Source organism: Oncorhynchus clarkii, chromosome 20, assembly GCF_045791955.1.
Source record: "Oncorhynchus clarkii lewisi isolate Uvic-CL-2024 chromosome 20, UVic_Ocla_1.0, whole genome shotgun sequence".
NCBI classification, from domain to species: Eukaryota; Metazoa; Chordata; class Actinopteri; order Salmoniformes; family Salmonidae; genus Oncorhynchus; species Oncorhynchus clarkii.
In genome coordinates, this window is record NC_092166.1 from 45,146,592 (window position 1) to 45,160,087 (window position 13,496).

At 43.0% G+C, this 13,496-nt stretch overlaps 1 protein-coding gene across 1 annotated transcript in view; it reads left to right on the top strand.

Annotated features, from left to right (window-relative positions):
• The window catches only part of LOC139376412 (unconventional myosin-Id), a 123,872-nt gene that overhangs the window by 67,682 nt on the left and 42,694 nt on the right, over positions 1-13,496 (top strand). Inside the window, exons 17-20 of the mRNA XM_071118980.1 lie at positions 8,398-8,621; positions 9,123-9,261; positions 9,540-9,644; positions 10,061-10,174. Of these exons, the coding sequence (XP_070975081.1) occupies positions 8,398-8,621; positions 9,123-9,261; positions 9,540-9,644; positions 10,061-10,174 (582 nt within the window). The remainder of the gene's footprint in view (positions 1-8,397; positions 8,622-9,122; positions 9,262-9,539; positions 9,645-10,060; positions 10,175-13,496) is intronic.

Genomic DNA, 13,496 nt, shown 5'->3' on the forward strand with positions numbered 1-13,496 from the left:
ATGTCATATGGTCAGATGAAACCAAAATATAACTTTTTGGTAAAAACTCAACTCGTCGTGTTTGGAGGACAAAGAATGCTGAGTTGCATCCAAAGAACACCATACCTACTGTGAAGCATGGGGGTGGAAACATCATGCTTTGGGGCTGTTTTTCTGCAAAGGGACCAGGACAACTAATCCGTGTAAAGGAAAGAATGAATGGGGCCATGTATCGTGAGATTTTGAGTGAAAACCTCCTTCCATCAGCAAGGGCATTGAAGATGAAACGTGGCTGAGTCTTTCAGCATGACAATGATCCCAAACACACCGCCCGGGCAACGAAGGAGTGGCTTCGTAAGAAGCATTTCAAGGTCCTGGAGTGGCCTAGCCAGTCTCCAGATCTCAACCCCATAGAAAATCTTTGGAGGGAGTTGAAAGTCTGTGTTGCCCAGTAACAGCCCCAAAACATCACTGCTCTAGAGGAGATCTGCATGGAGGAATGGACCAAAATACCAACAACAGTGTGTAAACCTTGTGAAGACATACAGAAAACGTTTGACCTCTGTCATTGCCAACAAAGGGTATATAACAAAGTATTGAGAAACTTTTGTTATTGACCAAATACTTATTTTCCACCAGAATTTGCAAATAAATTCAAAATATTCTAAATTCTAAATACTTTTTTGCCCCACTGTACAACAACACAGAGTTACACATGGAATGAACAAAACATACAGTAGAAAAAAAGAAAACAAAGTCTGTATACGGTTAGTGCAAATTAGGTCAAATAAGGGAGTTACGGCAATAAATAGCCCATGGTGGTGAAGTAATTACAATATGGCAATTAAACACTGGAATGGTAGATGTGCAAAAGATGGATGTGCAAGTAGAGATACTGTGGTGCAAAAGGAGCTAAATAAATAAATACAGTATGGGGATGAGGTAGATAGATGGGCTGTATACAGATGGGCTATGAACAGGTACAGAGATCTGTGAGCTGCTCTGACAGCTGGTTCTTAAAGCTAGTGAGGGAGATGGGAATCTCCAGCTTCAGTGATTTTTGCAGTTCGTTCCAGTCAGTAGCAGCAGAGAACTGGAAGGAAAGGCGACCAAAGGAATTGGCTTTGGGGGTAACCAGTGAGATATACCTTCTGGAGCGCGTGCTACGAGTGGATGCTGCTATGGTGACCAGCGAGCTGAGATAGGGCGGGGCTTTACCTAGAAGAGACTTGCCGATAACCTGTAGCCAGTGGGTTTGGCGACGAGTATGAAGTGAGGGCCAGCCAACGAGAGCATACAGGTCGCAGTGGTGAGTAGTGTATGGGGCTTTGGTGGCAAAACGGATGGCACTGTGATAGACTACATCCAGTTTACTGAGTAGAGTGTTGGAGGCTATTTTATAGATGACATCGCCAAAGTCAAGGATCGGTAGGATGGTCAGTTTTACGAGGGTATGTTTGGCAGCATGAGTGAAGGAAGCTTTGTTGCGAAATATGAAGCCGATTCTAGATTTCATTTTTGATTGGAGATGCTTAATGTGAGTCTGGAAGGAGAGTTTACAGTCTAGCCAGACACCTAGGTATTTGTAGTTATCCACATATTCTCAATCACAGCCGTCCAGAGTAGTGATGCTGGATGGGCGGGCAGGTGCGGGCAATGATCGGTTGAATAGCATGCATTTAGTTTTATTTGCTTTTAAGAGCAGTTGGAGGCCACGGAAGGAGAGTTGTATGGAATTGAAGCTCGTCTGGAAATTAGTTAACACAGTGTCCAAAGAAGGGCCAGAAGTATACAGAATGGTGTCGTCTGCGTAGAGGTGGATCAGAGAATCGCCAGCAGCAAGAGCGACATCATTTATGTATACAGAGAAGAGAGTCGGCCCGAGAATTTAACCCTGTGGCACCCCCATAGAGACTGCCAGAGGTCCAGACAACAGGCCCTCCGATTTGACACACTGAACTCTGTCTGCAAAGTAGTTGGTGAACCAGGCGAGGCAATCATTTGAGAAACCAAGGCTGTTGAGTCTGCCAATAAGAATGTGGTGATTGACAGAGTCGAAAGCAATGGCCAGGTCGATCAATACAGCTGCACAGTAATGTCTCTTGTATCGATGGCGGTTATGATATTGTTTAGGACCTTGAGCGTGGCTGAGGTGCACCCATGACCAGCTCGGAAACCAGATTGCATTGCAGAGAAGGTACGATGTGATTCAAAATGGTCAGTAATCTGTTTGTTAACTTGGCTTTCGAAGACCTTAGAGATGCAGGGTAGGATAGATATAGGTCTGTAGCAGTTTGGGTCTAGAGTGTGTCCCCCTTTTGAAGAGGGGGATGACCGCGGCAGCTTTCCAATCTTTGGGAATCTCAGACGATACGAAAGAGAGGTTGAACAGTATACACTTACAGTATATGTGTATTAAAGTTTTAGTATTTGGTCCCATATTCCTAGCACACAATGATTACATCAAGCTTGCGACTCTACAAACCTGCTCGATGTATTTGCTGTTTGTTTTGGTTATGTTTCAGATTATTTTGTGCCCAATAGAAATTAATGGTAAATAATGTATTGTCATTCTGGAGTCACTTTTATTGTAAATGAGAATAGAATATGTTTCTAAACAATTCTACATTAATGTGGATGCTACCATGATTACAGATAGTCCTGACTGAATCGTCAATAATGATGAGTGAGAAAGTTACAGATGCACAAATATCATAACCGAGGTCCAGATCTGGGGAAAGGTACCTAAACATTTCTGCAGCAGTGAAGGTCCCCAAGAACACAGTGGCCTCCATCATTCTTAAATGGCAGAAGCTTGGAACCACCAAGACTCTTCCTAGAGCTGGCTGCCCGGCCGAACTGAGCAATCGGGGGAGAAGGGCCTTCATCAGGGAGGTGACCAAGAACACGATGGTCACTCTGACAGAGCTCCGGAGTTCCTCTGTGGAAATGGGAGAACCTTCCAGAAGGACAACCATCTCTGCAGCATTACACCAATCAGGCCTTTATGGTAGAGTGGCCAGACGGAAGCCACTCCCCAGTAAAAGGTACATGACAGCCGGCTTGGTGTTTACCAAAAGGCACCTAAAGGACTCTCAGACCATGAGAAACAAGATTCTCTGTTCTGATGAAACCAATATTTAACTATTTGTCCTGAATGCTAAGCGTCACATCTGGAGGAAACCTGACACCATCCCTATGGTGAAGCGTAGTGGCAACATCATGCCGTGGGAATGTTTTTCAGGGACTGGGAGACTATTCAGGATCGAGGGAAAGATGAATGGAGCAAAGTACAGAGAGATCCTTGATGAAAACCTGCTCTAGAGTGCTCAGGACCTCAGACTGGGGCAACGGTTCACCTTCCAACAGGACAATGACCCTAAGTACACAGCCAATACAATGCAATAGTGGCTTCGGGACAAGTCTCTGAATGTCTTTAAGTGGCCCAACCAGAGTCCGGACTTGAACCCAATCGAACATCTCTGGAGAGACCTGAAAATAGATGTGCAGCGACTCCTCCATTCAACCTGACAGAGCTTGAGAGGATCTGCAGAGAAGAATGGGAGAAACTCCCCAAATACACATGTGTAATCGCTGCCAAAGGTGCTTCAACAAAGTACTGAGTAAAGGGTATGAATACTTATGTAAATGTGATATTAATTTTTGTTGTTGTCTAAAAACCAGTTTTTGCTTTTGTAATTATTGTGTGTGGATTGATGGGGGGGGGGACAATGTAATCCATTTTAGAATAAGGCTGTAATGTAATAAAATGTGGATGAAGCCTGAAAATATAAACGCAACGTGCAACAATTTCAAAGATTTTGCTGAGTTACAGTTCATATAAGGAAATCATTCAATTGAAATACATTTGTTAGGCCCTAATCTATGAATTTCACATGGGTGGGCCTGGGAGGGCGTAGGCTCATCCACTGGGGAGCCAGGCCCAGCCAATCAGACTGAGTTTATCCCCACAAAAAGGCTTTATTACAGACAGAAATACTCCTCAGCACCCCGCCCTCCCCACTCTGTTGTCAGGCCGGTTGGATGTACTGCCAAATTCTCTAAAACGACGTTGGAGGCAGCTTACGGTAGAGGAATTAACATAAAATGATCTGGCAACAGTTCTGGTGGACATTCCTGCAGTCAGCATGCCAATTGCACACTCCCTTAAAACTTATAGACATATTTGACATTGTGTTGTGTGACAAAACTGCACATTTTTTTGTGGCCTTTTATTGTCCTCAGCACAAGGTGCACCTGTGTAATGATCATGCTGTTTATTCAGCTTCTTGATATGCCACACCTGTCAGGTGGATGGATTATCTTGACACAATATAAAATGTTCACTAACAGGGATGTAAACACATTTGTGCACAACATTTGAGAGAAATGAGCTTTTTGTGTGTATGGAACGTTTCTGTGATCTTTTATTTCAGCTCATGAAACATGAGACAAGCACTTTACATGTAGCGTTTTTGTTCAGTGTAGGAGCAGATCTATGGGATCAATATCATGCCAAATGTATTCACAAATGTAAATAACCAATCCACAAATGTAAATCACCAATCCACAAATGTAAATAGCTTTCCACAAATGCAATTCACTATCCACAAACAAACACCTTTTGATTTGTATTTGTAAATCAATATATTGCATTTAAAACCTTTTTTATAACTGCAGACATGCAGGTCATTTCCAAGGGCCGTAAGTAAAATGACTGCCATAAAGAAAGCAATTTGTATTCGGAGAAAAAATAGTTGATCCCATTGATGCTGTTGACCCGGGTCACTTGTTGCTGCGGAAAAGGAGGCGGTCAAAGGGGGTGAGTGTAACCGGTGTGAAATGGCTAATTAGTTGATGCGCGCTAATAGCGTTTCAATCGGTGACGTCACTCGTTCTGAGACCTTGAAGTAAACTCAGCAAAAAAATAAATGTCTCTTTTTCAGGACCCTGTCTTATAAAGATAATTCGTAAAAATCCAAATAACTTCCAAGATTTCATTGTAAAGGGTTTAAACACTGTTTCCCATGCTTGTTCAATGAACCATAAACAATTAATGAATATGCACCAGTGGAACGGTCGTTAAGACACTAACAGCTTACAGACGGTAGACAATTAAGGTCACAGTTATGAAAACTTAGGACACCTACGAGCTCTTTCTACTGACTCTGGAAAAACACCAAAAGAAAGATGCCCAGGGTCCTTGCTCATCTGCGTGAACATGCCTTAGGCATGCTGCAAGGAGGCATGAGGACTGCAGATGTGGTCAGGGCAATACATTGCAATGTCCATACTGTGAGACGCCTATGACAGGCTTCCTGCAGGCTCATCTCTTCCGTCCTCCATTATTTATGAGTACGCTAGGGCAGCGAAATGGAGGGGCAAAGGGGAGTTTGAGGTCATCAGTGAGGGACAGTTCACTCTTGACTGTCCTTCATTTATCTCTGTGTGATTGATCCACTAGACTAGAGATGGCCTCTGAATGGACCGTAGTGTTACTGTAGCTGTGGTGAAAATTTAAAGTAGATTAGATTAGATTTTGGATACTTAAGACATCTTTTTGGCATTGAATTCTGTGTATTTGTACTTTGTAGGTTAAATGAATAAAAGCAAACACGCAGAAATCAATGGTGTTTAGCTACAGTTGAAGTCGGAAGTTTACATACACCTGAGCCAAATACATTTAAACTCAGTTTTTCACAATTCCTGACATTTAATCCTAGTACAAATTCACTGTCTTGGGTCAGTTAGGATCACCACATTATTTTAAGAATGTGAAATGTCAGAATAATAGTAGAGAGAATTATTTATTTCAGCTTTTGTTTCTTTCATCACATTCCCAGTGGGTCAGAAGTTTACATACACTTAATTAGTATTTGGCAGAATTGCCTTTAAATTGTTTAACTTGGGTCAAATGTTTCGGGTAGTCTTCCACAAGCTTCCCACGATAATTTGGGTGAATTTTGTCCCATTACTCCTGACAGAGCTGGTGTAACTGAGTCAGGTTTGTAGGCCTCCTTGCTTGCACATGCTTTTTCAGTTCTGCCCACACATTTTCTATAGGATTGAGGTCAGGGCTTTGTGATGGCCACTCCAATACCTTGACTTTGTTGTCCTTAAGCCATTTTGCCACAACTTTGGAAGTATGCTTGGGGTTATTGTCCATTTGGAAGACCCATTTGCGACCAAGCTTTAACTTCCTGACTGATGTCTTGCGATGTTGCTTCAATATATCCACATCATTTTCCTTTCTCATGTTGCACCCCTGTAACCGAGGAGGATAACACAAGCACAGAAATGCCGGTGGATGAACTCACCCAACCACAGAGACCTCTAAAAGAGGAAAAGATCAAAGGGCACAGACCGAGTGTGAAGTGGCCCAAAGCTGTTGAAAAGAGAGTTTGGGAAACAATCAACAACGACCTGACAAACTAAGAAATAAACCTCCCATGCCACTCTGTCAACATCACGGTAAATCTCATGCGAGTGCATTCCATCTATTGGCACAATGGACAGTTTTTAACATCTCGTTTTATGATTCTGTACCCCCACAACATGATGCTGCCACCCCCGTGCTTCATGGTTGGGAGGGTGTTCTTCAGCTTGCAAGCCTCCCCTTTCTCCTCCAAACATAACGATGGTCATTATGGCCAAACAGTTCTATTTTTGTTTCATCAGACCAGAGGACATTTCTCCAAAAAGTACAATCTTTGTCCCCATGTGCAGTTGCAAACCGTAGTCTGGCTTTTTTATGGCGGTTTTGGAGCAGTGACTTCTTCCTTGCTGAGCGGCCTTTCAGGTTATGTCAATATATGACTCGTTTTTACTGTGGATATAGATACTTTTGTACCGGTTTCCTCCAGCATCTTCACAAGGTCCTTTGCTGTTGTTCTGGGATTGATTTGCACTTTTCGCACCAAAGTCTCTAGGAGACAGAACGCGTCTCCTTCATGAGCGGTATGATGGCTGTGTGGTCCCATGGTGTTTATACTTGTTTACTATTGTTTGTACAGATGAACATGGTACCTTCAGGCGTTTGGAAATTGCTCCCAAGGATGAACCAGACTTGTGGAGGTCTACAATTTTTTTTGCTGATTTCTTTAGATTTTCCCATGATGTCAAGCAAAGAGGCACTGCGTTTGAAGGTAGGCCTTGAAATACATCCATAGGTACACCTCCAATTGACTCAAATTATGTCAATTAGCCTATCAGAAGCTTCTAAAGCCATGACATCGTTTTTTGTTTAAAGGCACAGTCATCTGTGTATGTTAACTTCTGACCCACTGGAATTGTGATGAAGTGAAATAATCTGTCTGTTAACAATTGTTGGAAAAATTACTTGTCATGGACAAAGTAGATATCTTAACAGACTTGCTTTAACTATAGTTTGTGAACAAGAGATTTGTGGAGTGGTTGAAAACCAAGTTTTAATGACTCCAACCCGAGTGTATGTAGACTTCCGATTTCAACTGTATATTTAATAACCACATAATCAACCTCCCCAGGTGAAACACTTCCCCAATATTTAATATGCTAATGTCAGAGACTATTTTTCAAATCAACCACCGCCAAACATACATACGTTAAGGAATCAAATATTCATGATCTGCAGAATTACAGCATATTAGAATTCATGTACTGTGTGACTAAGACTGATGCGTTACCATTGATATACAGTATATGAATCATATGACTGCAACATTAATGAGTTGCGCTTGAGTGTCAACATCAAACACAATTGAGACTGTCAGCACTGTATAGGGTCTTTGTTGTTTACAGTAAGTTAAATAGACTGGTACGGGTCTATGAATCAATATGAAGTCAAAAAGGAGCATATGGCAATGGTTTTAGTGAGGAAGGAGCAGGAGACATGTCTCCCTGGGGTCCCACTACCATTTATTATTCATGTTTTCTGGGGGGTGTTCCGGAGCGGTTGATAGGGTGGGGGTGTAACTGAAAGTTTGGTTACACCGGCTCAGAGCATTCTTTTCAATACGAGTCCAACACACATGCTGTTCAGATTTACAGTAACATTTTATGATGTGAATCTTTGTTTTGGCTTTCTTGCTTCAGATCATAAAAATGTACATACCAGTTATTTTAGGCATTATTTTCGATAAGACTCCCAACATACACGCTGTTCCGATTTACAGTTACTAACATGAATGTGTCATTGAATTATGTGAATCTTTTGGTCTGTCTTGCTCGAGTTGAACGTACTGTATCTCATTTGAAATGTGTCCGAGAAAATGTTGCTCAAATATAGGCTGCCTTCATTTATACGTTTTTGTTATATTAACAGTGTGTTTCATACTCTAGACACACATCCTGTTAAACTAATAGTTGTTATTGGGAGGTACAGGATCCATAGAGGCTTACTCATTCCCACTGTGTTAACCTATCCATTCTCTTCACCAGGTATGGCGCGGTACCATAGCCAGGATGCGTTACCGGCGCATGCGAGCCGCCCTCATCATCCTGCGGGCCTACCAGCACTACAAGGTCAAGTCCTACATCAAGGACGTCAACCGCAAATTCAAGAACGTGCGCTCCATGAAGGACCATGGCAAGCACGTCAAGTGGCCCACGCCGCCCAAAGTCCTGCGGAAGTTTGAAGAGGCGCTACGGAGCATCTACAACAGGTAAACAAAGTGTCACGCGTGCACACACACACACAAACACAAGGGGTTGTAGTATGAGTAATCCCACCTCTGTTTGGGTAAAACATCAACCCTTGAACACGATGCACTGTAAGCCCTTCCATCAGTATTATCTGTGTAGTACGAGTTGTGTGGAGTGTACAGTTTTCTACTCCAACTGGTTTCCTTTGAAGGTTTTTACCCATGTGTCTTCCAGCCTCAGGTCTGTGGTGGACATAGATTTTTCCCCCATCAAAGCCTCGTTCAATACTTTCATCCGGAGAAAGTGAAATTTCACACTTGATGCTTTGAAAGTACAGTTTAAAGGCAGGATGTTTCATGTCAGAGAGAGTGCAGCCCCCCCCCCCCCCCCCCCAAATCCCTGTTATGCAGTATCATCACGTCAGAAATAGCCAATCATGTTATCAAGACCATAGACTCTACAGTGTCAGAGTCTATCTTGGCTCCATTGCTATTCCTGTGGGTGTTTCCATGCTGCTCTAGGTGGTGGGCGTGGACTCTGATCAAAGACCTGACTCCAGAGGAGAAACTGCAGATCAGGGCCAAGGTGGCCACCCTGGAGGCCCTCAAGGGCCAGAGACCTGACCTGGGGCTGCAAAGGACCTGGGAGGGCAACTACCTGGTGAGTTGGATTGGCTAGGGGGGTTCTGACACTTGCTCTGAGCTCCTCAAAGGGAGAGGTTAGAGGTTGATATGTGTGTGTTTCTGATGTTGTTTTACATTTTTATATAGTTGTAAATGTGTGTGCGTTTTTTGTCGGTGGTGCAGTAGGGGAGGGGGGGGTGCGACGTGTGTGTGTTGTTGAACTAAATTTTTATGGAAAGTGTTTTTTCTTTGTAGAGGAGTTGATCTTAATGACAGTCTTTGTCTCTCTCTCTGTGTGTGTATGTGTGTTTTCAGAAGCGAGACAGTCCTGACACAGCATCCTCCTTCACCTTGGTGTCCTGTGAGTTGCAGCGTAAGGACAAGTTCATGAGAGTGCTCTTCTCCTGCAACGTGCGCAAGGTACATTAGGGTTGGGGACTATTACCTAACCCAAACCCTATACCACACAGGTGGACACATACACCATACACAGAATAGAGAATACGATCACATCTATTGCGCACACACCCTACACACACAGGGGCAGACTGGGACCAGAAATCGGCCCTGACATTTTTAACACACCAGACAATTATTTTCCTTGAGGCCCCAGAAAATTCTAATTTTGCGGAGAAAAAAAAATTACAATAAAATTTAAAAAAATGGACCAGCCATCTGGCATTTGCCCAACATGCCAGATGGCCAGTCTGCCCCTGCACACACACACACATTCTCACCCAACTGTCCCTGAGTTTAGCCAACTCCCAGTTGTGTGTGTTGGCTGTGTGTGTGGGGTCTCCTGTGGGGTGACGGATAAGGGTCTTTGTGTATCCCAGATCAACCGTTTCCACAAGGCAGAGGACCGGGCCGTCCTCATCACAGACCGCCACCTATACAAGATGGACCCCCTCAAGCAGTACAAGCCCATGAAGAGCATCCCCCTCTACAATGTAAGAGCACCTCCCCTGTGTGGTTAATATAGTGTATTGTGTAGTTTAAATTAATGGACATCTTACTAGCTGTGGCTCTAAACAGTCTAAAGGGTCTCTCAAAATCATTCTCAATTGATAATTGATTAATAGCATGATTTGTGGAACAGGAAATGAAACACTATGTAGAGATAATGGAATAATTGCCCTTTTCACGTCTCCGTAGACTGATTTAAAGGAGATGAAATGGAATTTAGTTTTGTTTGAACTAATCGTAATTGTTATCAACTCTCGTCTTAGAGATGATCTTATCATACTACGTACGGAGACTGTTATTTGTCGCTAAGGCAACAAGGTTTAAATGTACAACTCTTCCCATCCTTTATCCACTGCATTAATGTTGTGTTCAAAAAAAAAACGTTCTCACTGATTTGGTGGACGATAAGGCACACAGATCCTATGATCCTTGTTTCCCGTGGTTAAGTCCTCTGGGTTCTTTTTAGATTTACAGCAGCACGTCCCTGCTATTGATTTATTTTTTCATGGCTTTTCATCACAACTCTGTTTATGTAACCTACAGTACACCTGAATTTGAACCTCTCGTTTTCAAGTAGTCAAAGTGCGTCCCAAAGTATAATCTCTAGTATTGCAGTACATGCGGCTTATATCTTGAAAGTTGACCTTGTGGATAAAGAGCAGAAAGGGGGAAAGAAAAGGAGGAAGAAACAGCGAGTGAGATGGGGGGGTGAATGAAAGAGAGGCTGAGGAGTGAGAGAGGTAGTGGTAGCGAGGCAGAGGGGGGAAGAAAGGGAGAAGGTAGAAAGAGAGAAAAAAGGAGAGAGAGAGAGGGGGGCCAGATATCCCCTCCGTTCTTTTGATAAGGAAGCACAGTGTTCAATCTGACAAACTGTCAGGAAAGAATTATAGGACAAACACCCCGGTCTTATCGTTGCATCTGTAATGGAAATGAGAAATGGAAAAGCAGGGCTAGGAGAAGAATAGTGCTGCCTGAAGGGCTATCGGCTATTGTTTACACACACACACACACACACACACACACACACACACACACACACACACACACGAGAGCCCGGAGAGGGAAGGCTGTGTGTTGGACACTCAGTCTAATGCAGAAGACAGAATCATCAGTATTGTTAAATGGTGCAGACTTGGAGATATAGACTGAGTGTACAAAACATTAGGAACTCTTTCCATGACATAGACTGATCAGGTGAACGCTATGATCCTTTATTGAGCTCACGTGTTAAATCCACTCCGATCAGTGTAGATGAAGGGAGGAGACGGGTTAAAGAAGCATTTTTAAGCCTTGAGTGGATTGTGTGTGTGTGTGTGTGTGTGTGTGTGTGTGTGTGTGTCATTCAGGGGGTAAATGAAAAACATGTAAGTGCCTTTGAATGGGGTATGGTAGTAGGTGCCAGGCGCACCGGTTTGAGTTAGTCAAGAACTGCAATGTTGCTGAGTTTCCTGTGTGTCGAGAATGGTCCACCACCCAAAGGACTTCCAGCCAACTTGACACAACTGTGGGAAGCATTGGAGTCAACATGGGCCATCATCCCTGTGGAACGCTTTCGACACCTTGTAGAGTTAAATTGAATTGAGGCTGTTCTTGAGGGGAAAAGGGGGTGCTGAGAAGGTGTTCCTAATGTTTTGTACACTCACTGTATAACAAGACGTACGCAGAGGGGTAGAGAATGACATAACACACAATACAGACAGTATAGAACATTGTGTATAGTTACATGTATGACATCATGTATTGTAACTAACACACACACCACACACAACATATTACATGTGTGCCATGTTTTATGACTTTACGATAGGTCATACATTCCTGGCAGAGACTCTCTCCCCTGGTCATGCAGAAAGAGAGGGGAAATAAACCTATGGAACAAAGAGCTTCTCTTTGTTCAACTCCCAATCCCCAAAATTGGAGGATTAAACAATATTTATATTTTTCAGAATGTGGGAATGGTCCGTGGGTATTTTAAAGAACAATCCTGTCGAAGTTGCACAGAATAACGGTAGCTTTGGAAGTGTACATTTCTCAGTTATTGGTTTTCTACCTGAATGTTGTGTAAAATATATGATTAAATATGAAACTATTTGTGTCATGTTGGCTTTCTAAATTAGATACTTGTTTAGTTTTAACTAGTCAGGGGCCACACCCCCGTGAGCCCAGACATTATGTCGGCGTCATGGACCGCCCTTTTCTCAGAAGTGTATAAAACCCACGAAATGTACATAAGACCAGTCAGCGTGCAGCAGTGGCTACATGGCTGACAAATGGTTTAAAACTACAAGACCAGTGTTGGCCACACGGCTGGAAATGGTTAAACTCTGAGACTCTCGATCACTACAGAATAAGAGCAAGGAAGGGCATTGTGACTTCTGGGGAAGTTAACTAGAGACTCTCTGATGAACTGAATTCCAACAGAGAAGACAAAACGACATACGGGCATAAATATATACATTGCAATTATTCTCGAATGAGCGGCCGTTAATGTGCAAAAGATTAGCATTTCAATTAATATAATTATAGACTGTGTGTAGTGAATCCATTTGGTATTTTCTCCTCTTTCTCAATCCCCACCCCTTTCCTTTGTCTACCAAGCCTTCATATCGGCTTCGTCCGCTAGGGACTTTTTCTTTGTATCATGTAGTAACCCAAATATCTAAAGTTTGTATGTTTAATATAATTCTGTGTCATTATTTAGTTAGTTAGTAAATAAATAATTAAGCCAATTTGTATATCGCTGATTCATGATTTAGGCCAGGGTTTGTGCAGATATCCAAGAGTTTGCTGGTGAGGTAATAATAATACCGTAATTGCTGGACTATAAGCCGCTACTTTATTCCCACACTTTGAACCTCGCGGTTTATACAATGACGCGGCTAATTTATGGATTTTTCCTGCTTTCGCAAGATTCATGCCGCCGCCAAAAAACAGCACCGTCACATAATGTGACGTAAATCGAGCGCGCTCAAACTTCCCATCATTCTGATTACGGTAGTAATTTTGTCACCCTCATCATGGTAAAGACACGGAGAAATGCATATGATGCAGCTTTCAAGTTGAAGGCGATCGATCTGGACATCAGCGTAAATCGTGCATTTAAGGTGGCGCTCCGTGTTCAGTGGGAGGCTTGGATGACAAGTGGGGAGAAATCCTTCACTAAAACGGGCCGCATGCGAAGAGCAACTTATGGTCAAGTCTGCCAGTGGGTCCTGACAGCGTGGAGCATTGTCAAAAAATCCACTATCATCAACGGGTTTCGAAAGGCTGGACTGCTGCGTGTTGAAGGGGCAGCATGAGCTCAGC